The 24,359-nt window shown below is 36.2% G+C and overlaps 2 protein-coding genes across 6 annotated transcripts in view; one reads left to right on the top strand and one right to left on the bottom strand.

Annotated features, from left to right (window-relative positions):
• Nucleotides 1–10,172, top strand: part of DKK3 (dickkopf WNT signaling pathway inhibitor 3) — a 34,482-nt gene extending 24,310 nt beyond the window's left edge. Inside the window, exons 7-8 of the mRNA XM_032224195.1 lie at nucleotides 6,145–6,301; nucleotides 8,987–10,172. Of these exons, the coding sequence (XP_032080086.1) occupies nucleotides 6,145–6,301; nucleotides 8,987–9,212 (383 nt within the window). The 3' untranslated portion in view covers nucleotides 9,213–10,172. The remainder of the gene's footprint in view (nucleotides 1–6,144; nucleotides 6,302–8,986) is intronic.
• Nucleotides 10,173–10,967: 795 nt separating this feature from the next.
• Nucleotides 10,968–24,359, bottom strand: part of USP47 (ubiquitin specific peptidase 47) — a 50,187-nt gene continuing 36,795 nt past the window's right edge. For 4 of the 5 annotated variants that reach the window (XM_032223477.1, XM_032223452.1, XM_032223461.1 and 1 more), the window contains exons 17-28: nucleotides 23,575–23,782; nucleotides 23,311–23,426; nucleotides 23,102–23,221; nucleotides 22,042–22,822; nucleotides 20,464–20,639; nucleotides 19,257–19,337; nucleotides 17,368–17,483; nucleotides 16,736–16,854; nucleotides 16,352–16,482; nucleotides 14,659–14,706; nucleotides 13,737–13,867; nucleotides 10,968–12,434 (exon numbers count right to left, since the gene is read on the bottom strand). In XM_032223477.1, coding sequence (XP_032079368.1) covers nucleotides 12,260–12,434; nucleotides 13,737–13,867; nucleotides 14,659–14,706; nucleotides 16,352–16,482; nucleotides 16,736–16,854; nucleotides 17,368–17,483; nucleotides 19,257–19,337; nucleotides 20,464–20,639; nucleotides 22,042–22,822; nucleotides 23,102–23,221; nucleotides 23,311–23,426; nucleotides 23,575–23,782 — 2,202 coding nt within the window. In that variant the 3' untranslated portion in view covers nucleotides 10,968–12,259. The remainder of the gene's footprint in view (nucleotides 12,435–13,736; nucleotides 13,868–14,658; nucleotides 14,707–16,351; nucleotides 16,483–16,735; nucleotides 16,855–17,367; nucleotides 17,484–19,256; nucleotides 19,338–20,463; nucleotides 20,640–22,041; nucleotides 22,823–23,101; nucleotides 23,222–23,310; nucleotides 23,427–23,574; nucleotides 23,783–24,359) is intronic. The other variant, XM_032223485.1, reaches the window with a different exon arrangement.

The following is a 24,359-nucleotide window of genomic DNA, read 5'->3' as shown; positions in this document are numbered from 1 at the left end:
AGTAGCCTACTGTATATGAGAAGGAATAAGGTAGGGAGAAGAAAATAAATAAATACATAGATGCTAGCATGGCGAAAGCCAACTTCTCTAAAAATCAGGTGCTCACTCAGGTGGCAGCTGTGGCAGCAAAATCAGGTGGCAGCTGTGTAGGTACCACAGAAAACTCTCTTAGTCTAAAAGTTCAGGTGCAAGAACATCCTGAAGTAGCAGGCTAGTTATCTCCATAAAAAATATCCAGTGGAATTAGGCAAGCTACCTGCAAGAGGATATCCTGGTTAAGTTTATCATCCTTCGGGCTTCGAGGGGAGGAGCTGCCGCCGTCGGGAGCTCAAAAAAGCTCCTGCCAGGACTCTGGTTCGTATATCTTATAAGATCTATAGATATCTCCCCTTTCTGGCAGAAAGGGGCAGAGAGGAGGTCAGTCGTTAGGATCTCTTTGTAATTCATAGCTTTTTTTTTTTTGCTGTGAATGGAGAAGAGATTCAACATTAGCTGAGCCTTTACTCCGGCCAGTTTTCCGCGCTGCCTTTTTTGCAGCCTAGGCAGATTGCCTCCCCCCCCAGGACAAAGCTAAGCTATTTAAAAGCCAATCCGGGCGGGGACCATTCCCGAGGAATTTTTTCTATTACTATTTAAAATACCAGCTTCAATTTTGCAAAAGGCTCCCTTTCTTTTTTAGCTGCGTCACAAGATGGCGATCTCGTAGCTTTTGTGTTTGATGTGACGTACCTAGTAAGCCCTACCCTCCTGAAGGCTTCTCCGTACTAATTGCTAAAAGATTAACTGAGGGGAGCACAGACTTTGATTTTTGGCTCGCTTGATTGCTTGTCTTTTATTCTTATTCTGGAATGGCTCCCAAACCTAAACAGAAGCGCTTCCTTAATAACATATCTCCAAAAAATGCTATGAAGTCGCTACCCTTGTCTCCTACACCCTCCACGGGAGATTTGCTAACACAAGAATTCCTTCTCAAAACGCTTAATGATTTCAGACAGGAGATTAATCAACTGATATCGGATTTATGTGATCAATTTGATGCTAAAATTGCTCAGGCAAAGCAGGATATGATCGGTGTAATGACAGTCATGACAGATTATATTGCTGAAGCGGAAGACAAATTGGAACTTTTGGAAAAAACTAATCTTAATCTGATATCAAAAATCCAAACGTTAGAACAGGAAATTGAATCTGCCCAAAAAGAACTTGTCATGATAAATTATAACAAGGCTGCCTTTGCTATACGAGTTAGAGGACTGCGTGAAAACCAACAGGAGAATTTGAAACAGACATTCTTTGAGGCTTTCAGTCGCTTGGTGGGAAGTCCGGGACTTAACTTTGATTGGCAGATTCAAAGAATTTACCGCCAGAATTCCTGGGTAGCAAAACAGCGACAGCTTCCGAGGGACATAATAATATACTTTACTACAAGGGAATCTAGAAATGAGATAATACAGAGGCTTTACGGAAAGAGGTTGATAATTGATGGGGAGGACTTGATTGTTTTTAAAGAGATACCATTTCAAATATTAAGAACAAGAAGACAATACGCTTTCTTAACCGAAGAACTCAGAAATTCTCAGATTCCATACAAATGGGAAGTCCCAGCTGGTATCACAGTTACATTTGGCAACCAAAAACACCGCATTAACTCCGTCGGTGAAGCCCGAAAATTTTACTATGAGACCCTGAAGGCGGGACTTCCTGATTCATCCGGATCTGGGGAGAGGCAAGGAGAAGGAGAAGACAAACAGCGAGACACGTGGCTACAAGGCGGAGGGTGTTGTTTTTCTCTTCCGGAAGGGCAGAAGACTAAAGAATAAAGACTAAGCGATGTTTTTAAAGTTTTATGATTTCTGTCTGGGATAAAATGGAAAAGTGGCATATCGATGATGAGACATGGAGACTGAAAGAAGCGTTGCTGATTGTGGACATATATTGTACAGAAGTTTTATCTGAACTCTAACTCAAATTGTGCATGAACTATTTTCTTAGGCGAGGAGAGCGGAAATTGTGATCTTTTTGAGTTGCGGTTTGGGACGAACGGAGTTGGGAGGTGTGTGGGAGAGGGAAGGGCAGCGAAAGTTTAATTAGATTACCTGGGGCTAGAACGCAAGCTGATGTTTGTTTGAGTTGCTATATCAATATAAAGTTAAGAAAGATTGGTCGGAGAATCTTCAGGAAAGTGGAGTAAACATGGGAGGAGCAATGAATGTGGATAAAATATATATGTGGATATGGATAAAGGCAGGGTGGAAGGTAAAAAATTTATATGTGGAGGTGGGTAAGGATAGAAAGGGAGGTGTTGGAAATGAAAAATGAAAGAAGTATTTGAGTTTAATGGTGTTATAGAAAGGTTTGGATATTTGGATAAAAAAGAGATAAATTAAAGGTCTGAATAGATAGGCAAAGTAAGGAGACTTTTAGTTGGGGAATTCTAATTGATCAACTTACCTGGCTCTAATACAGTTTGAAACCCTGCAAGTAGCAAAATAATCGAAATTTGGAATGAGTCACATTGTTTAAAATTTACAGATAATGGGAAGCTGTGTTAACGTAGTGGGTTTATTGACCCTTTTTGTTTCTTTCTTCTTTTTGTGTGTGAGTGTGGGTGTTTTTTATTTCTTATTTTCTACTATTTTTCCTTTTTCTTTTTGGCTTCATTTTTATTTTATTTTTTTAATTTTAAAGTTAGCTGGCCTTATTATACTCAAATGCTTGTTAAAGAATTATGCCGGGCATGGGACCTGCGAAGCCGTAAGGGGGTTAGGGAGGGGGGATTATAGGGGGGAGGGGGGAGGGTGGAATTACAGTTTCAATCCTTAGAACAATAAGAATTCACTTGTGTACTGCGGCTCGTTTTTCTTTTTTTTTCTTATTTTCTTTTTCTACTTTTATTGTAAAAAACAAATTGAATTGTATGGATACACCAAAGTGAGGAGAAGAGGGAAAGAGAAGGGAGAAGTAAAGAGGGAGTGAGAGGGAATGTATGGAGGGTGAAATGGAGGGAGGGGGAGATGTCTGAGGGGGTAGGGAAGTAGAAGAGGGGAATGCTGGAGGGGTGAAAGGAAAGTTGGAGGGGGAGAAGAGAGGGTGTATGGGGGAATGAAGTGTCATGGGGTTTTTTTTTTTTTTTTTTTTCCTTTTTTCCTTTTTTTTTATGCACAGTATATAAGTGATTGTATAAAATGAATATGAAAATGAAATAAAGATATATATGAGGTAAGTTTATCATCCTTCATGAATAGCAGTAAACTTTAACTTCTCAGTAAGAAATGCAGTCTGGGAAAACAGCCAAGAGTGAAAAGACTCAGATAGAGATGAACAGGTGCAAGTTTGGAACTTTTCCCAGAAAGTTCGTTCAAAGTGGAAAAGGAAAGTTAAAAGCCTTCTTCACCTCTTTATAACAACAGAAGAGAAAGAAAGTTTAACTTAGAGCTGGTCTGTGTATTGCCTGAATTTTTGTTCCATCCTGAATCCGTGACAGGCTCGTCTATTGTCAGAATAAAAGGAAAAGAATCAATAAATGAGCAGCTCAGCAAGAAAGACAAAATACTGGCAAGTAACAAAAGAAGATCGTTCTAGTCAATTCTTATTTTGGTTCACTTTTCTTCAACAAAAACTTTGTGTTCCACAAGACAATGTGAAGGGCAGGAGAAAAGGAGAAAGATTTATAGAAATATAGTTAGGAATTGCTTTTTCTGAATGAAGTCCATTCTCAGAGACCATATGAATTGCATCCTAAGTTACTGAAGCAGAGGTGGGTTCCTACCAGTTCGCACCTATTCAGTAGAACCGGTTCTTCAAATCTACCGAACTGGTTAGAAGAGGTTTCACCAGTGGACCCGGAAAGCAGGCCACACCTACAGAAGAGGTTCCAAAATTTTTTGAAACCCACCACTGGTCCTTGGATATGATTATTCTACACTATCATGCTCATATTTATAAAACTCAGTGCCTCTGTGAATGGTAAGGATGACTACTGCGTTTGTGGTGCAATCAGAACATTCCGTCTGTTGAAGTTGTTTTAACCCAAACCAAAGATGCCTTTTAAAAAACAAGTTTACATCATATTCTTAGGCATGCCAGTGCTGTGTGTGAGGTAATTTAAGGTGGTTCTGACAAGTGTCGTCGGCATCTTCATATACTGTCACATGGGTGGCAAGCCACTCCCATCCGGTCACATGGGTGGCAAGCCACTCCCACAAAGAAGGCCACACCCACAGAGTAGGTTTGAACAATTTTTGAAACCCACCACTGTACTGAAGGAACTAATAGACTAAGTGCAAATTCATATATTATCTTTGAGAAGTACTGAAGAACTGATGAAAGGTCAGATAACCAAAGCAGAATATATATGGATCATATGTATGTATCATACCCTAAAAAGGGGGAACAGAATGATCCAACAAACTGCACATTAGTTACTCTGACACTGATGTCTGGGAAGAATCTAGAGGAGGTATGAAGAGATTGATCTGTAAGCACCTTGTCAACCAGTTGGTAATTAGCAGAAGTCATCATCATCATCATGGATTTATCACTAACATATCTTGCCAGATTAATCTTGTCACAATTTTGAGATTTATTTCTGAAATTACTGTCAGAAAACTGTAGGAATGTCTGGTGTTCAGCAAAGCATTTCATAGAGTCAGCTGTGGCATGCAAATTAGCAAGCTATTTAAACATGTACTGGATGATTAAATGGACACTTAAACGGATAGATGCTAACTTGAAAATTATATAGGTAGTCCTCAACTTATAGCCATAATGGAGCCTAGCCTTTATGGTTGCAAGTGATGATGATCATTAAGACTGGTTAGGGAGTAAGGCTTATCCTATAGAACAGGGGTCCCCAATTCCCGGTCAGTGGACTACACTGAAACCAGGCCTTGCAAACAAGTGAAGCCCCATCTGTGAGCAGAATGAGAAAACACATCCCCTCTGGTCAGTGGAAATACCTCTCTCCATGGAATTGGTCCATTGGGTCCAAAAGGTTGGGTGCCATTGCTATAGAATATAACTCTTCTGTATGCTGATTGCTTCTGCTGACCAACTTTAGGCTCCCTTGTATGGTTTAGTGGCCAGATTGGGAGCAGGGGAGATGGCTGGGGGAAATGCGGGGGGGGGGGGGAGCTGCAGCATCTCTGCAGCTGGGTCATAAGTGTGAACAAAGATGGGGGCACTACAGTGGCCATAACCTTGAAACCAGATGATAAGTATCTTTTGGGCAACTTTCAACAGTCGCTAAGTAACCAGTTGTAAGTCAAGGACTATCTGTATTCACTGAGTACTTTCCACAGGTTCTTTATCAAACTGGACAGACATAGCAAATAGGTGCCATAAAGATCACCCTTGGATCCTGGATGCTTTGGTATGCTTATTAAGATTTGGATGAAGAGGTAATAAAAATGCTCATCAAATTTACAGGTGATTCTGAATTGGATGGGATACTGAATACTGTAGACAAATAAATTCAAAATGTTCCTAATAGATTGGAGCAACGTGTTATGAGGAACTGAATGAAACTTAACAGATGTAAGTGCAAAGTTCTTCCCTTAGGAAACTAAAAAAATCAATTCTACAGTGTAGGATGGAGGATACCTATAAAAAAAGTTCTTGTAATAGTAGTTAATTGCACATCTGGATATTAGTCAGCAGAGTAATGTAGCTGCAAATGTGACAATTCCAATTTTAGGTAAAGGTTCCCCCTGCACATATGTGCTAGTTGTTCCCAACTCTAGGGGGCAGTATTCATCTCCATTTCGAAGCCGAAGAGCCAGCGTTGTCCGAAGACATCTTCATGGTCATGTGGCCTCATGAATAAATGCCAAAGGCGCACGGAACACTGTTACCTTCCCACCTAAGTGGTCCCTATTTTTCTACTTGCATTTTTACATGCTTTCGAACTGCTAAGTTTTGCAGAAGCTGGGACAAGTAACGGGAGCTCACTCCACTACACAGCACTAGGGATCTGAACCGTTGAACTGCCGACCTTTCTGATCGACAAGCTCAGCATCTTAGCCACTGAGCCACCGCATCCCTTGAATCCTGAAGGGTGGCCCAAATTAAGTAGCACAAATAATACAAATAATTCATATTTTGCATGTAATAAAAATAACCAGGGTCTTCCACTTTTCTCGACAGATCTTCTGTTCCCTATATGCACCCCCTTCCCCGGTGAGAGAGAACCTTGCCGTAATCCTTCAGATGGGCTTCTCAACCTAATTACTTGGGAGCTAGAACCAGATGGAGCTCTTGATCGTTGCCCATGTGCTCATGGGTTGATTTGTCAGAAGCAGAGGTAAAATTTCACATTAACAATTAAACTCTCCTAAGAACTTTATTGGGAAATTAAGATCAGGATAAATATTTCAGTTTTGAGGAACACACCAGTAATTATTAATTTAGCATGGTGGATAAGACTGCACAAGTGTGTTGGAAGCTTGCAATCAAGGCAAAACAGAAATCAGATTAACTTCTTATTATCTGCAAATGTAAATATAAAACCATTTGAATGCTATAGGAAATTAATCAAAGTAAATTACTCAAAAGGCAAGGTAAATGTTCATATGAAATACAGTCCCCCAAATCCTGAGAATTAAATTGCCTGTAACAGTCTTTGAAATATGTGTATTTGAAATGTTTCCTGAAGGGTTTCAGATTATAGCTCCTGACCAAAATCATTGTTTCCAACCACAAGCTGTTTTAGAGTTTGGAAGAATACAATAGACACATACAAATTTGTAACTAGCAGAAATCAAGAGCAATTTTGTGTAGTTTGATATAGTAAGAGAATTTGATGGAAGAAAGAGATTTCTTTGTCTTGCCACTTTCTAAGGCTGCTGTTTGTATTTCAAGCAAAGTTTCCATTACTGTTGTTTTTCAGGAGTAACATAATCATAAATACAAAAGCAGAAAGAATTGTAACTACACACAAATACACTCAGGTTAAATACTAGGAGGAGTTTCCAATGGTGAGAGCTGTAACCAGAGAAATAGGTTGCCAAATGGAGATTTTCAGAGGCTGGAGAGCCATCTGTACAAAATGCTTTAGCTGACATGACGACTTACTTTTGAGTCATCAAAATGTGGAAAATAAAAGGAAAATACTCTTTTTCTGTTTACATGGTACTGAACCTGCCTAGATTGTTATTATGTAACAGAGGTGCACATATTTGGCACCTTTGTACAGATTGTACAGTTTGATAGTGAAGTGTCAAAGTGGTTTATGGGTGCCACAGTACAATGTGATCATTACTCAGGATTAATTTTTTGTGCCAGCCTGAACTGATCCTTCAGTTTTCTTGGTAAGGCTTTTCAGAATTGGTTTATCACTGCCACCTTCTTTCTAAGAACTGAAAGTGGCTGACTGGCCCAAGGTCACCTAGCTGGATCCATGTCCAACATGAGGCTACAACTCACTCTCCTAGTTTCTAGTTCTATGCTGTAAAACCACCACACCAAACTAGCTTGCTTTGCTTAGGAGCTATACAAATATTTCATTGAAAGGTAGTCGATACCTAGTTAATCGTAATTCAGGAATCTAGAAGCATTTTATAACATGGGGATTAGCACTCTTAGCCTGATCCTGTACTTAATACCCTTGGGGAATTGAAGGGATGTACTGAATGATTTAGGCTAAGATGGGCCTGGATTCATTTCATGATATGGCAGGCTGAAAGTAGCCCAACAAGGAATTATTATTACTGGGTTACAAATTAGACTAAGCTTCATAGCCCTACGTTTTCAAGCTGAGTCAAAGGTAGTGATTGCTAAGAGATATAATTTTATTTTACTGGTATACATTTTTTGAGTATGCTATTAATCCCAGATAGAAGATCGCTATTGCCACTTGCATCACTGCCCACAAAGGTCTTGAGGATCACATCATGTTACTTGGAAGGATTAGTATGTGACTGCCATGGCACTTTTAAATTAGTAGTAACAATTCCACTTGGAAGGCCATAGCCATTGATTGTAAAGAGGATTCCTTCTCTTAACATGGTCATTTCACTTAATAGGATTGTTTTCTATATTGCTCATCATGCTGTATGCATTTTATATAGCTAAACTTCAGGCATTATCTTCGCATCTATTTTAGCATGAATAAATTATTTACTGGCGCAGAATGATTTCAAAACTTGCCTATGATTAAATTCCCAAGCCCATTTATTTGCTCGAGTACAAAACTTACAAGAAACCAACCTAATAGCCTGCATTACCTCATCCTGATGCCAACAGGTATCACAAAAATGCAGTTGAATCTCTGTTGATCCCAAGGAGTATATAATGTGTGGGAACACGTAAAACAAGAACGTTTCAAGAAAAGAGGTGCTACTGAGAGACTGGAGAATTCCCCCTCCCTCCTTCTTGTGAAACAAAATGAGGCATTGCCTGTTAATCCTGTGAGGTAAACAGATCAGTCTCTGAATTGCTGCATTGAGATTTAATAAGGTCCATAATGCATGCAGTTTCCATTTGGGTAGCTCTTGTCATGCAACTCAGATTTTCAGTATGGATTATTGTTTGCAATGGGTTGTCAAGGTAGGGATCGAGTGGGCCATGTAAGACTAAAAGCTGCCCAGCAAAAAAACCCAACAACTGAAATCTCCCAATTCATCCTTTAGAGAGAAGCACATGGTCAGAATATTGTTAGGCCCCACTTAGTTACATGAACCAAAGCAGAGCTTTTATTAAGTGGCTAGAAAGAATTCCAAAAGCCAGGCCCTCTGTGATGCTTTCTTTTTGGTGCTTTAAATCACAACATAACACAACACAATCAGTCCAGTTGTTAATTCATGTTCAGGCTTCATTGACATGTACTCACGATTAAAGGTTCATGTCTATCTAAATTGTAAAAAGAACATTTAAAGAACATAAAAGCAGTTTAAAGGTCAGAATGTTTAAATGTAATTTGTAATCATATACATATTTGTCCAACTAATACCAATATATGATGCTGAAACCTAGAATTTGTTTTTTCCAGTTATAGCAGCGACTCTCTTTGTGAATTATCACTGAACAAGACTCAAAGTGAGGACAAAAAACAACTACTAGCGGATGAATTATCACTTCTGGATTTTGTAACCCAAGATATTCCTGATGAATATGAAGAGAGACTGATCAAAGAAGTGCAGAAAGAACTGGAAGATGGACTGGCTGATTCAGGGAAATTAGCTATGACTAGTGACTTTTTTGGAGAGGAAATATAAGTCCAGCAAGTTAATTGATCACACGTGCACTATTATTGCTATTTCCAGAATTATCATACACGTATGGTATAACTGCACCTCTCTCTGCTACATAGAAGTGCAGTTAAGTCCATTTAAATAGATTCATGAAAATAGATTCCTCTTCTAAAGCTCAAGCTAAATATAATGGGTTCTTTTGTAAGTACTGTTTTGAGATGGTTAAGAATTAGAGTTGAATTAATTTAAGCCGGGTGGTTTGAATTATGTATTTCTTGTATATATTGCTCCTTTTAAAAAAAAAATCCAGCTATTTCTTCCTTATTAAAGCTCACCAACACTGAAGGATGCTATGTACTTTGTGACCAGAACCTATAGGAGCTTGATATCTAGTATATATATATAGTATTAACAGGAGAGTCTGTTTTAATTAGTTATGTTGATTACACCGGGTAGAAGTGGTAGTCTGTGAGCTGCACATCTTAGTTTGGAATGAACATTTCCTGAAGGACAATATGGCTGAAATTGGGTGGGTTGTACAGCAATAGTACAAGTACTGCAAAAATGTGTTTATCTATAAATAGCAGTTATGACTTATATACCACTTCACAGCCTTCTAAGTGGTTTAGTCAGCATATTGCCCCCAACAATCTGGGTTCTCATTTTACTGATCACAGAAGGATGGAATGGAGTCAATATTGAGCCGGTGAGGGTTGAACCTCTGGCAATGTATACCTTTTCCATAGTACAGCTCCAATCAGCCTTAGCTATTAAGCTTCTTCAAACAAGAAAATGCAATTATAGTTTTTTTTTTTTTGGAGTATCTGAAGAATAGAACTTTTCTTGATTTCCTTTTAAATAACCATCTTACTATGGCATAGAAATCTTATTTCCAACCCTTATATTTTTAGCAGCATTATAGTTAGTTATAGTTTTATTGACTTGTATGCCGCCCACTCCCGAAGGACTCCGGGCGGCTTACAATAAAACAAGGGAGGGGAATAATACACAAACAACATTAAAATATACAACAGTCACAATCTCCGGGGGGGCTGAATATTACGAGAGCCCCCCAGCCTGCTGGAGCAGCCAGGACTTAACAGCTTTGCAGAAGGCCGGGAGGGTAGTAAGGGTCCGGATCTCCACGGGGAGATTGTTCCAGAGGGCTGGCGCTGCAACAGAGCTCTCCCCCGGGGAGTCGCCAGCCGACATTGGCTGGCAGATGTAATCCGGAGGAGACCTAACCTGTATGATCGAATCGGTCTATGGGAGGTGATCGGCAGGAGGCGGTCTCTCAGGTACCCAGGTCAATTGTCTAATCCTTAAAATATATATTGATGTCCTGGTCAAAATTTTGTCGAGTGACATTTTCAAACGTTGTAGGAATGAATGAGCATACTGGCCTTGTCTACCACATCTGTCTATATTCTCCAATCTTTGGTTGTTATAAAGGCCTCACTAGGAACTATATTCATGTTTTCTCTGAATATGTATATACCTCAGTTCCAGATCTCTCATGAATTAGAAAAGAAATTAATTAAACTAAAAACAAACTATTCAGATCTTGTGCCGCACTGGAATCTGTGCAGAATAAAGCTTCACATATTCAAATACCTGTGATATCCTTCCACAATTAGCTGCAAATATTCATGGCAATTTAAGATCCATCAGCAAAGAAACATTTGGAAGTCAATTCAAAAGGCTTTTCTTCCGTCTATATAAGAATTTCTTGCAAAACAATCCTGTATTTTGATTATTACAATAAATTTCAAAGTGTCATTAAAGTAACAATAGAATGAACAAATGTTTTATTTGCATGTTCATGGTTGTAAACAGCATCTGGCATGGAAAAATTTACCAAAACCTTTGACTGATATAAATTAGATAGCATTTTCAAAAAGAAAAAAGAAACCCCTCTATAATATTGTTTGTAATTGCTCTTATGTAGCAAATTAAATCTCATATATGCTTTGCAATGAAATCATGTACTGCATCAACCTGTACCACATTTTGAACTACTGCAAACTATACTGGGAGGTGTTAAATGAAGGCCATTCATTTTAAAAAAGCTACATATAAAAACTATGAATCAACTCTCAAGAAAAAGTGTGATTTGTAATGATGCTAGAAAAAGCAAACTCGAAAGAATCCCAGTCCTAAAATGTACAAAAATAAGTAGCTAATCAAACAAAAAGCCCTGAAATTCATTAACAAGGAAACATTACAAATCTAAGTACCCAACGTTGCCCCCCCCCCCAAAAAAACACAAAAGGGATACAAATTTAAATAGCCAGCTATACTCTTAAATGTACACAGTGAATAATGATATGTGGAAAGAAATACCATAGTAAGCAGTTGAAATGTATTTCTGGTAACTCAGGACAACAAAATAGTATTTACATACTGAACAGAATAGTGACATTGCCATTATTCATAACCTAACTAAAAATCAGATACAACACTTCTGCAAAATAAACACCACCTGCTGGCAACTTTTACTAAAAATACTTCTTCAGGTGTCTTTGCTTCATGGAAGAGGAGTCCAATGAGATTTAAGTTAAACCTGTAAGCTTTAGGGGATAGGTTTTGTCAATTTTATCACATTTCTAGTCCATTTCCACATCTTTGCTTTTATAAAAACCACTGTCACATTTACTTCAGAAATCTTCTGTGAGGTAATGTGTGTATCAGTGAAAAAAACAAAAATCATTCATGGCCTTTGCACAGCTTTTATTAAGCTATGGATATCCTGTCTGTGGCTAGTTGACTAGCTACTGCTTTGTGCACATTTGTCTCCCAATTTTTGCCGATTACCCTCCCCGCTATGCTTTTCTGGGTTTTTATTTGCACATCCCTTTTCTCTTTACAGTACATTTGACTATAGTGCACAACATGATTCCAAGTCAAACGGGGACTTGACTGGGCACTGAACTGGACTGGGCTGTCCTTTACCAATCAGTGCTGATGCTTCTTCTTTATACCTAATGTCCTGCCATAATGGCACTACACAGTAGTTGTGTACCTTTTTCACACTTAAGAAAAATTTCCCAGAGAAAATGCTGAAATAAATATCAGTCTTGAGTCAAATCTTTATTTGGCGCTCCATCAAGATATATTTTTAGTGCTTTTTCTTTACGAGGGGAATAGGTCACACGATGTCCAGTTTTCTGAAGTCTACTGCTTTCTTTTTTCATGAGTTCATTTCTCTGTTCTTCAGTTAGTTCCACCATTTCTTCGGTTTTATCCCTTATATTAAAAAAAAAAAAAAGATTTAAATTCTACAACAAACACAAATTTACACATTTTTAACTACGCAGTATTCATTTGATGTTCTAACACGTAACACACCTTCTGGACAACGTAAAATCACCCACATTTCATATAATTTTGGGGAAGAGTCAAGAACTTACAGCTCTTAACGACCAATCAATGCTCAGAATGTACTTCAGAACAGCCATTTCAGAGGAGAAGATGGAAAATTAGAAAAGATCTTTGCCATCCAAAGATCCAAAAGGAGCAAGTTAGCAAACTGACGGTCATTTTCTAAACTACATTATTCTTGTCAATAATGTAAAATGCTAGATCCTACAAATGCTATATAATTGCGTGTATTTGTAAAAACAAAGGCAACTTTTAAAATTATCTCAGTACAGCTGGCTTATAACCTTGAGGTTTTCTAGGATTCACAGCTCCTGCTTGAACAGCGTATAGAGGCCTTGGCTAATGGGATCTTTGCATAATTATATCTAAAGTACTATTCCTGGATCAGAGAGCATTGTACACAATCATCACTGTCCCCATCACGTGGTTGGCCTGCTTCAGTTCATTATTCAGTAGGACTCCTGCTGAATTCTATTTGTAGGCTTCAGCTGCTACAGCATATGGTACCTAGGATCATTAATGACTGCCCTAGATTTGCCCATGTGATACCAGTACAACAGGAGCCAGCTTGGCTGCCACTCTGTTTCTGGGTGAATTAAAGATACTGCTCATCACCTTGAAAACCTCTAAGGGTCAGACCCTGAATACCTTTGAGATAATCTGCACTGAGCTGAGTCTTCCTGTCCAGTAAAACCTATGAGGCTTGTTAAGAGCCCTTCTCTGAGAGTGTATCATTTATCAGGACCTTGCAGTAAAGCAGCACATACATCTCTTAAATACTGATTAAATTTATATTAAATATTATTTCTGTATTACCTTTGCTTAGCTTCAAATCCAGTAGTAGGCATAAAATCCAAAATTATTTTAGACCGTGCTAGCCTACAGCTATATGTATCTTGAACACATTGAGTAAAATGCTTTATTCTTAAAAATGTCACTCCTAAAGAGTAAAATGTTTATACTCTGTTTACCTAAGCACTTGAAATGCAAAATTCTGACAATATCATAAAGAGAATCAAACTAATGCAGTCAGAAAATGAACATGATCCTTCCGGAGTAATTTCTAATTTCTGATTTATTTAAAGCACTTGTCTACAATTACTGTTTTTTCATATTGGAAATTTTTGCAGGATTTTTCAATATAATGAATGACGTAAAAGGATATACCTATAAAATATTACTGCTCCATCATCACAGATGTAGAGAGGCCATACATTCAGGGTAGAAACCTTCGGATTCCAGTCTAAATCTTGATGTATCTCTAAAATGGAAATCTCACATGGAAATGTCCCTCTGCCCTGGGAAGGATAAGCAGAGTATCTTAGTAAAGTAAGTATGTAAGTAAGTAAATACATGTTTATCTGATTATATGGCTACCCATCTCACTAAAGGCAACTCTGGGTGGTATAGGGTGTCCTGCCTAGGCAGGGGGTTGGACTAGAAGACCTCCAAGGTTCCTTCCAACTATTGTATTGTATTGTATTGCATATAATAATTAGTATATTATGGCTCAACACAAGTCTTTATACTCAAAATGTAGGTGTGCTGTGACCATAACCAATATTATTTTTCATTTATGTCTCTATTTCCAAATTAATACTTTCTCAAACACAACTTGATCACATTTTTCAGTTAAATGTAATAAATCAATTCCCCAATATCTCTCAGTCCTCCTAGGAAAAGCCAATTTGTCACTTCTCCATTCAGTCAGGCTTCTTTCTGTATTGTAAAAGAATGCAGGCTTGAACTCCAAAGAGATGTAGATTATCAGCCAGCACTTCATTACATTTTCTAATGCTATATGAAATCAAAAATTAAATCAAATGGACTAACCAATTGATGGGTATTTTACTTGCTCATATATGGAAGAGACAAGCACTTTCATTCTACTTGGAAGAATGAAAATTGATAGGAGAGAATGTCTTCTCCCCCTGTCCAATTTCACCAATATCTCCCTCAGTGGATTCAGATATTATACGAGAAAAGGGGGATACACATTAGTATTTGATCAGCATTTTCTGAACAAAGCACCCCTGAGAGGAAATCTGAATCACATTCAGCAAGTTTGAAGAACTAAGTAACAACTTACCTTTGCAAATTCAATATTTTCTGTGTCGATTCCACTTATTGTACAAAGCTGTGAAAAATATATATCAAATGAGTTTATTTCCAAAAGGAAATATATGAAGTTTCATATATTCTTGCTGGCTGTTTCCCAATTTATGTGCAAAAATTGACATCTCAACTGTGTTATGTGCAAAAACTGGCATCTCAACTATTATTTTTAAATAATCTAAAAAAAAACCACTGGTAGTTCACTAGTAGTCTCCAAACAAAAGCTAGATGTCATCTTTTATAGATGCTTTTTATACATATTTTATTACTTTTAATAGAAAAAAAGCAAAAGGAACAAAACACAAAAATATATACATTGTTCAAACAAACAAAACATAAGTGCTTAAAGAACACAGATTCTGAATTGAGCAGGGGGTTGGATGGCTTCTCAATCCTTCTCACTCTGACTTACATTTCTATCAGGAATGTCTTAAAAGTAAGCAAAATTGTATTTAACTTATATACCTTATTAAAGAGTTGAACAATTTGAGATAATAGTTCTGCTACTTCGCTCAAATTCTGTCATTTAGCTCTTGCTATCCTACCACCTTTGGTATTACAATCTATAGCTAAAACTCTGTCTGTAATCCTCAAGTAGCCCAGAGGCTACATCATAGCGCAAACATTTTTTAGTCAAGGTATCTCAAATCCACTGACTTAAAGAATTTGTGCAAAATTCAGGACCCATTATTCCCTTGTATTTGAAATTCAAGGATTGTCACAATGCTTGTATTTACAAAGTTGTAATCACTGTAGTGTCGTCATGATTAGCTGTAATCGTGTGATTGTGATTTCCAAAGTTCCCTGCTAGTTCTCTCAAGCAAAATCAATGGGGTAGCCAGCAGGAAGTTGGAAGTTGTTCCTGTTCCCATTGCTTTTTTGTCTGCCAAAAGTCATTCTATTCTTCTGTTTAGGTAAGGAAATGTCTCTAAAAGGATGACCCATTGAACATTTAACTATTAGTGTCTAAAGGTTCTTTGTAATCAAATTATAATGTGTGAATATGGAATAAAATATGTACTGAAAGCACTTTGGAGCACAAAGTTTTTTGTCATAGACAATAGCAATTGGAACTTTCATTCCTCAATTCATTTATGGTAAGTCTTTAGCTTTATCTAATGCAGATAGAAATGAGACACTATTATATGGTTGTCTAAGCAATAATCCTCAGCTGAATTTCTCCATCTACTTAGACTACAATTGCCATTAGCACTGGTCATTGGGGCTGCTGAGAGTTGCAATTTAAAACATCAGGAAAATTAAGCTGAAAAAGTGTTTATTTAGGTTTGCTTTCTTAAATTATGTAAAGTAGAAGTGATCACTCTATTGTACTCTAAAAACCTAATTTATACCTTTTTAGGAACAAATTAAGCAGGTATTTTGTAAGCCCCAAAAAACTGGTTCATACATTGTGCTGGAATATAGTTTAATCAGTGTTTATGAATAATCCACATTTGACTTTACAGTACAGGCTAAGTCAGAAGCAAACTGCATATTATATAACTCTTGCTACACTATGGCAGAGCATAATGTTTGCATTTGCCAATAAACCCCAAAACATCCTTTTAATGATCACTATGAATACTGTTTAGAAGCTTTTAGTTTCTCAAAAGAAAGTAACTATGAATTATGTGAAAGGGATATTTATATAAATAAGGTGAATTTACCTTATCTTTTAATTCATCAACACTGCTGCTCTCTAAAACTACTTCTTGAAAAGGATCCAGTTTCATCTCTGATGGCCTCCATCTTCTTGACAGAACAGCAAGTTGTGACATAGATTTCATTTTTTCTGCTTCTGAAAGTCATTTGGAATGTAAAGGTATTCAGTAAAACATTTCAGGAAGAGATGTTTAAATGTTTATTTATAGCATTTTCTTTAAGTGTGAAGATTGCCTTATGAATTGTGATTGTATAAACTAAATACAATCTTTTTATAAAAATACTTTTTTTTAAAAAAAGACAACTTTTAAGACAACACAATTAACTTTTATTTAATTTAAAAACATTGTAAAGCTTAATTAAAATAATTGACTTCAAAGTTTTGATACCTTCAAGTATTTCTAGGAAAACCTCCCAGTTACTTGAAATATTAATATCTTCTTCATAGACATGATAATCCAGAAACACAGTCCCTGGGTTTTTCCAAGTCTTCTTTCTTAGGCGGAATCTATTGGAAAAGCAAAACAGTAGTTGAAGGTGTTAGCATATATTTATATACTAACGTATAAAATCTAGTCACAACCAGATTTAATTTAGATATAGTGCTTTCCCAAAATAGTCACAGGACATGTTTTTATCAGAACCCAAGAAGCCAGAGCCAAAAGCAGCAAATTAAAATGTTCAGTCAGGTCCCTTCATTTTATAATGGCAAAAAAAACCCAAAACAATTTTGTCTTAGAAAATCTATAAAGTATTGGTTGTTCAAAACTAAAAGATTACTACCATGTGCTACATATTAGAAAGTGTAAATAAATGCTGGTTCATTTCAGCTATGAAACAAAACACAGTAATAAAACAATAAAACAAAAAATAAGTATAATGGTTTATTTGTAGCAAAAGTCCAAAAGAAAATAAATGTATGACTATTTTTTTCAAACATGATAAGGTCAACAGTTCTTGTCTTAGAATCTTTTTCAATTGTCAAAATAAGAATTTTGAGATTCATTTTAATGATGTTTACCTGTCGATAGTCAAATTCAGCCCACATTGCTCCCTGAGCTGAGGAAGTAACTCCTCTTTTGATTGCCGCACAGTCATTCCCTTAGCAAAAACTGAATCTATAAGAAACTTGCAGGGCTGTGAAAACACATTTTAAATAGATAACTTGTTAGAAAGCTTTCATATTCCCTACTTTCTCTATGCACAAAATATATCAACAGATTTTTTTGCCTGACAGCAGCAGTGAATTCTGTGCTGTCCATGTGCGCTTGAAGGGAAAAAAGGAAGATATGTACATTAGTGTATCAGGACACAAAAAAGGAAGGAAGTATGGATTACTTATAAATCCGCTCATTAGAGACCATCTAGGTAAAGATAAGACAGCACATAAAATATAACACTATACTATACTATACTATAACTATACTACACTACAATATATAATAATATAAATAAAATATATTTGCATTTTCAAAGGCCTTCTAGAAAAAAAAACCCCTTGTTTTTAATTATTTCATTATTCTCTGAAAGGTGCTGAGACTGGGGAAGGCATTCTTTTCTTTAGGTAAACTGTTTCAAAAGAGGGGAGCATCCACCAAGAGTGCCTACCTCTGTATGCCCTGGCATCACATTTCAAGAGGTGCTTCCTATTTAGCCAGACTGAGGGGCTAGTATATACTTTATATTAGTGGTGTCTAAAATACCCAGGTATTAAGCCATTTAAGGCTTCCAGGTAATCAGAAAAGTCTTAAATTGTCCTCAAAAACAGAATGTATCAGGTTGAAGTTTTCAGGTGTTCTTCAAGGACAATCCCATGTACAGCATATGTCAGAAATACAGGCATGACATGAAATAGGCAAGAATATCTATTCAAAGTATCTTGTTCTAAGTAAGGCCACAACTGTTGCACCAGTCAAAAGGTCATTCTGGCCACAGACACTGGTTTGATGGCTTTACTGGTTTAGAATTTATCAATCAAAGAAGCTTCTAATTTTAATTATGGCTTGTCTAAGGAGGAGTAAATAGGTTTCTATATAGATAAAAACTTACACAAAATATTTTATGTGCCAATATTATATATTAAATTTTATTAATAGTGCTTCTCAACCTTCCATTAAAGGCTCAATGCTCCTGTGCATCAGACATATATGTCGAAGATTCTTTATAACAATGAAAAGAAACTGAATATTATTATTTTGTGTAGCTAGAAAATATTAACAGGGAAGACCTGGTATTTAAACCAGATACTGAAAAAAACCTGATAGCCTGGATGCTTTATTATTCAAGTAACTGCAACTTCCCTTCTTTAAAATACATCTTATTCTGATAATTTAGCTAAAAATAATTATTTATTTTGCATATATTTTATTCTAGCAACCAGTTTTATGTTTGAATTCATGGAAACACATAAACCCTATATTTTTTTAACTTAAAAATGCTTTCCAATTATTGCTTTAATTAATATTTCACTCCTATTCTCGCCCACATAATTCTTTAAATATCCCCACAAGGAAGTGGAGAGTCTTTAACCGGAATATCAGAATATCATCCTTATGCAAGGCTAACAGAAGTCAGATGAAAATGGGATATTCCTTACTTTTATTACAGTTGTTGGAAGTTTCTTTTGGCAACTCAAACAACAGTTTTCTGCTATTCTAAAGAGTCATGTCCCATCAGAACAACATGTATACATATTGGAAAAAATGTGAATTAGAGCATAAGAGTATATTTCCCAGAGAATCTATTTTGTTAACTGCTTCTAAAACTTGCTAGTAATATGATGCCCATATTGGAGCTGCGCAGCTTTTGCTAAAGCTTACTTTTCAGCTATTGATTACATCGGATGTAGGAGGTTCACTTTTTAATAGTTATGTTGTTCAAGATGTTTTAGGAGTTTCACATCTTACTTACCTCTGGATCATTCACCAAAAGTTGGTAAACCTTGACTCTGTATTCTCCTTTCTTAAGTGCTCTTCCAAACCTGATAGTTATCTTTAAATTAAAAAGAAAAAATAAAAAGCTTGCAAGATATTACTTGTCTCTTATCCTCAACACAGAATGCCGGCAGTTAAGCAACCATTAAATGTTTGTGTCTGTGTCAATGTAATGCACTTCAAAATTCAAACATTGAATTTGAGAAAACTGGATGCCTTTATGGATAAGCATCTCAGAAATTGTGAGCATAAGCATTTTACACTTCTGTTCCTATAAAAATATTGGATTACTCTTGAATGAAAACTTTATAGGGAAAAGAATGAGATGCAGGCAGGCATTAACCAATTTCATGCAATATTGATTACTTTTAACCACCTCCCTACCATCCTTCTATAATTTCACAATCTCCTAAAGTTTCTTTATTGTCAAGAGACCCAGTGGAAGGTGAATAACAGGGTGTGTATGTAGGTGAGAAACTATTGAAACTGTATTTTTGTTTGACTGGAAATGAAAAAAAAAACCTAACACCTCCAGATTCAAATAGTTGGACAGCACGGCTGTGGAATAGATTTCAAAAGAGGTAGTTCAAAATGCAGGGATTATTAAATCAGTATCTACTGGCCTCTCATTGATGTGGAATATGATATCTTTTTTTCATTATACATTCAACTTTCCATGATCCAACTATAATAATAAAGAACAGTCTGACAGCCTGTTAGGTGAATCCTGCACAGTTTCAGTGTCTCATCATCATGATTGCTATTTGTAATCCTACTGGCTTCCTTATTGATTTCGCTTGTCAGACACTGGCAGTGAAGATCACAAATGGTGATCATGGGACTGTGGGACAATGCAACTGTTGTAATTGTGAGCCAGTTACCGACTCCCCAAATCACAATCACATGACCATGGGGATGCTGTGATGGCCGCAACTAAAAGGACTCATCAGCATAAGTACCCTTGTTTAGCACCAATATGTCTTTGAAAATCACTGAACAGTGGATGTTAAATGAGGACTGCCTTGTATAGAAAATGTTAAGATATTGAGTTGAAGTAAGATTTTTAAAAAGATAAATACCTCCTCACTATATTAAAACCACAAAACATCTACTGGAAAAATAAGTGAGTCAATCATTACTTTCTAACTTCTTTCCGCTAGTATTCAATAGCATATTTTGCTAACCTTGTTATCATCTGAGAAGGATGAAAGAGTCTCATTCAACCGGACACTCTCGAATTCTTGATTGCTGGCATAAATTCGAAAGACCTTAAACTGAGAAGATGGAACTCCAACAAATGGCTCCAAGAGTTGTTTGAAGGCAGAGAGTGTAATTCTTTTATCAACATGAATCAACAACCCTAAACCAAGAAAAAAAAATTAACCTGAAAAACAAACTCGGTTCTTATGCCACTTGTATACCAATACAATTTGATTCATATTATTAATAGATAAGACAAATTCCTTTTTCTTCTTTAACTTCAAGTTATAAGACTTCAACTGATCAGAGAGTTATCACATCCATTAACAGTGTATTCTACAGTATGTAATTTCACATATAAGGAAATTGTACAGCAGGTGATTGGGGCATGTGTGAGATTATAAATAATAATTTATTTAGCTATACTACTAATATTTTAAAAAGGTCCATCTAATGAAAAAGTAGTATGTTTTAAAATTATGCATTACAGTTAAACTGCATCTTGAAATTGCCTTTTTAACATTTAATTTATGCTCAATGCTGTTATAAATTTTCAGAAAGCGTCATTTTTAGCAACTGCACATAGTGTGTCACAGATGCACAATGGTTTTGTTATCAATTTATTGGCAAAAATCAATCTTCCCTAAAACAAATATATTGCCAAATTTTGAACAATTAACTATTCTTGCCTTAAAGTTTATTGATTTAGACTCTGTATTTCATTTAGTTCCCCAAAGTGGTATGTACAGAACTGCTTCTTCCTACATTTTTTACAGCTTCCTCTGCTTATTAAAAAAAATAATCAGATTTATTCTCTGATTGTGGATCAGATGGAAGCAGCAGCTTCCTTCTGGTAGTATTCCCCAAAGTTTTTCTAATCAATAGAGGAAGTCATAAATCAAAGCCTCAATATCACATTCTCTACCAATGAAGGAAAATGATGCAGGTTTCTTTTTCTTGAATTTAACTTCATTCTACTCCAATTCCTTAAATGCATGTGTATGTCTAATAGTATAGATAGTCTTCAATGTATGTTATTAGTTCAACAACGTTACGATGGTGTGGAAAAAAGTGATTTTCATCTGCAACTTTCATCCTGTCCTTGAAGTTACGATCATCACACCTTCCTCACAGTCACATGATCAAAACTTAGGTGTTTGACAAGTAGCTCACATTTACAATGGTTGCAGCACCCTGTAGTCATGTGATCATGATCTGTGACCTTCCCAGTCAGCTTCCAGCAAGTAAACTCAATGAGGGAAGCAGGATTTGTTTACTGACTGCATGATTCATTTAATAAACAAATGATTCACTTAACAACCACATTATTTAATTAATAACTATCATTTAGTACCTTAAATTCGGGTCCCAGTCGTAGTAGTAAACTGAGAATTACCTACATCTAAGCATCTAGAACCATCTTTCATTTTATGCAAACAAACACCAAGCCTGCATGTATAAACATATTTCATGGGGATGTATACAACATATATAGACATAAATAAACAAGCAATCTACATTTCTAGAAAAACAACTTGCACATTACCGTATTTCATACATACATTTCTGCCCCTCTCCTGAACCTTCTTCTGTGATGTAGGGCTCTGCCTTGAAGTACATAAACTGGGCTTCTGCCCTGCTTTTCCCACTTTCATCATATTCACTGTCGGTTCCAGAATCCTCTTCGGCCGTATCCCAAGTTTCCTTTTTCCCTTCGTTGGCTTTGGATCGCCTACTGCTTGTTATGCTGTGTGAATCAAGTCCGTTCGCCAAGGATATAGCGGTGTTATCGACATTGCATAACGTGTCACTGCTGTGGCTGGAACTAAGAATATCACTGTCCACTGAACTTGTGCTCCTGTCATTGTTCAAATCGGAATCTGACCGCTCCTCTGACTGGAAATTATCTGTGTCAGAAACCTGTATTTGGTTTTCAAGTTCCTGGTTTTCTGTTGATGCTGATGAATCTGCCTCATTGGAAGGCGATTCGATATTTTCAAAGTCACTGGCCTCTGTACTCCTGCTGCTGTCGCCATTATCTCCTTCCTGCTGCTGTTGCTGTAAGGACAAGGTTTTAAGTTTTTCAGTGCTCTCTTCTAGGATAGCTTCTACAGATTTTGTATTAGGTAAAGATCCTTTCCCTGCTTCACAATTTGCATCTAAATTGCCTGAATCTCCACTCGCCTTTTGAAATATTGTCCTTCTGAACAGTGATCCAGGAGACTGTTCCGGCAATGAAACATACAGTCTGATTGTATTTGCATGGCGATCTAGGAGTTTCCATAACTGTGAATCTGTAAATGGCAGCTGTCTATCTTGAGAATCTGAACTTTCAACAAATACCTAAAATGTAAAAAAAAGTAAATCCGCGAGGAAAAATCTTAACCTCTTACAGAAACTATTCTTAGCGTATAAACTACAGATAAATGTGATTTCTCTGGAAATCAAGAAATTCCTATTAAACAAATAAATTACATTAACTTTATTGTCTCTCTGACATAGTAAACGTATTATTGGAAATTATTTTGTAAAAGCATTTTGTTATATTTCTGCAGAAAAACCTGAGATTAATACAATATTTATATTTATACTTTGAAGGAAAAACTTAAGAAAAAATCTTACTTTATTGCTCCTAAAAAAGCCTTCAGCTTTAAGTGTTTTGTTAGCCACACTAAGAAGACGCAAATCATTATAGCAACGTTCCAAAACAACACGCATTGTTTCAGCAGGTAAATGTACAGCCTATGGTAACAGGAAAAGCAAGATGAAATGAGCGTTTTAATACTTTAAAGAAAAATTCGGAAAAAAAGAATAAGGTGCAAGTTATTTACCTTTGAAATGAGATACTTGAATTCTGTAACTGTTTGGTTCAAATAAGCACGGACACTAATTGGAGGAGCCACTGTGTCCTGTTTTAGGTCAACAACATGAACCTTTACCATGACTTCTGCCAAAATAATAAATATAAACCATGAAGAAGATAACACAAAATGGCAAAAAATTTTTAAAAAGAATACTTGTCCCATAAATACTGAATTTAAAGATTACTTACTATAAAATACATACTATAATGTACAATTATCAAAAATAATTACCACCAGGTTTGTAACATTGGAAAGACTGATCAGGTTGCCTGGTTTCCAGAAGAAGATCAAACATGTAGGTTGATTTAACACCACCAAGCAAGATTCCCATTGCAGTGTCATCTTCTCCTTCATAGGATCGTTCCAGATAATCATGGAACTCATCATATTTAACAAGACGACAGCAATTCAAAGGAACTGCTTCTTCTAAATCCATTATCTATAATGCATACAAAAGTGTTCAATCAAAACTGAAGAAAAACATTCTAATTTCAAGTTCTCCAGACATGTCTTGTTTGTTAACAGAAATAAAATTTCTTAGTTCTATATGCATGCCCACTGGTCTAAAAATACCACCACCATTATCTTTATTGTCCATTTATATGTGAACTTGCAAGATTCTTTGGCATGATTGCAACAAATGTAATACAAATGTAAATTTATTTGTTATATATGTATCCTCCCTTTCCTCTAGGAGCTCAAACACTAATCCAATACCTTTATTACTATACCACAATGAATTTATTATGGCTTTCAATTAATAAAGAATATAACAGCAGCTACAATGAGATTAAATACTGAAAAATATTTATTTAGAATAGAATTTTAAAATTCTATTCTATTCTGTATTATACAGCATGTGTGTGTGTGTATTCTATAATAGAAAGATAATTCTATTCTATTCTAGAAAATTCTAAAATAGAATTCTAAAAATATTTATTTAATTATTTTTATAACTGCCTATACTTGGCTCATAGCTCAAATAATCAATATCATTCTATTATTGTCCAATGCAA

This window comes from Thamnophis elegans, chromosome 1 (genome assembly GCF_009769535.1).
Source record: "Thamnophis elegans isolate rThaEle1 chromosome 1, rThaEle1.pri, whole genome shotgun sequence".
In the NCBI taxonomy this organism is placed as follows: domain Eukaryota; kingdom Metazoa; phylum Chordata; class Lepidosauria; order Squamata; family Colubridae; genus Thamnophis; species Thamnophis elegans.
The sequence above is the reverse complement of the archived record's forward strand: the minus strand, read 5'-3'. Positions and strand labels throughout refer to the sequence as shown.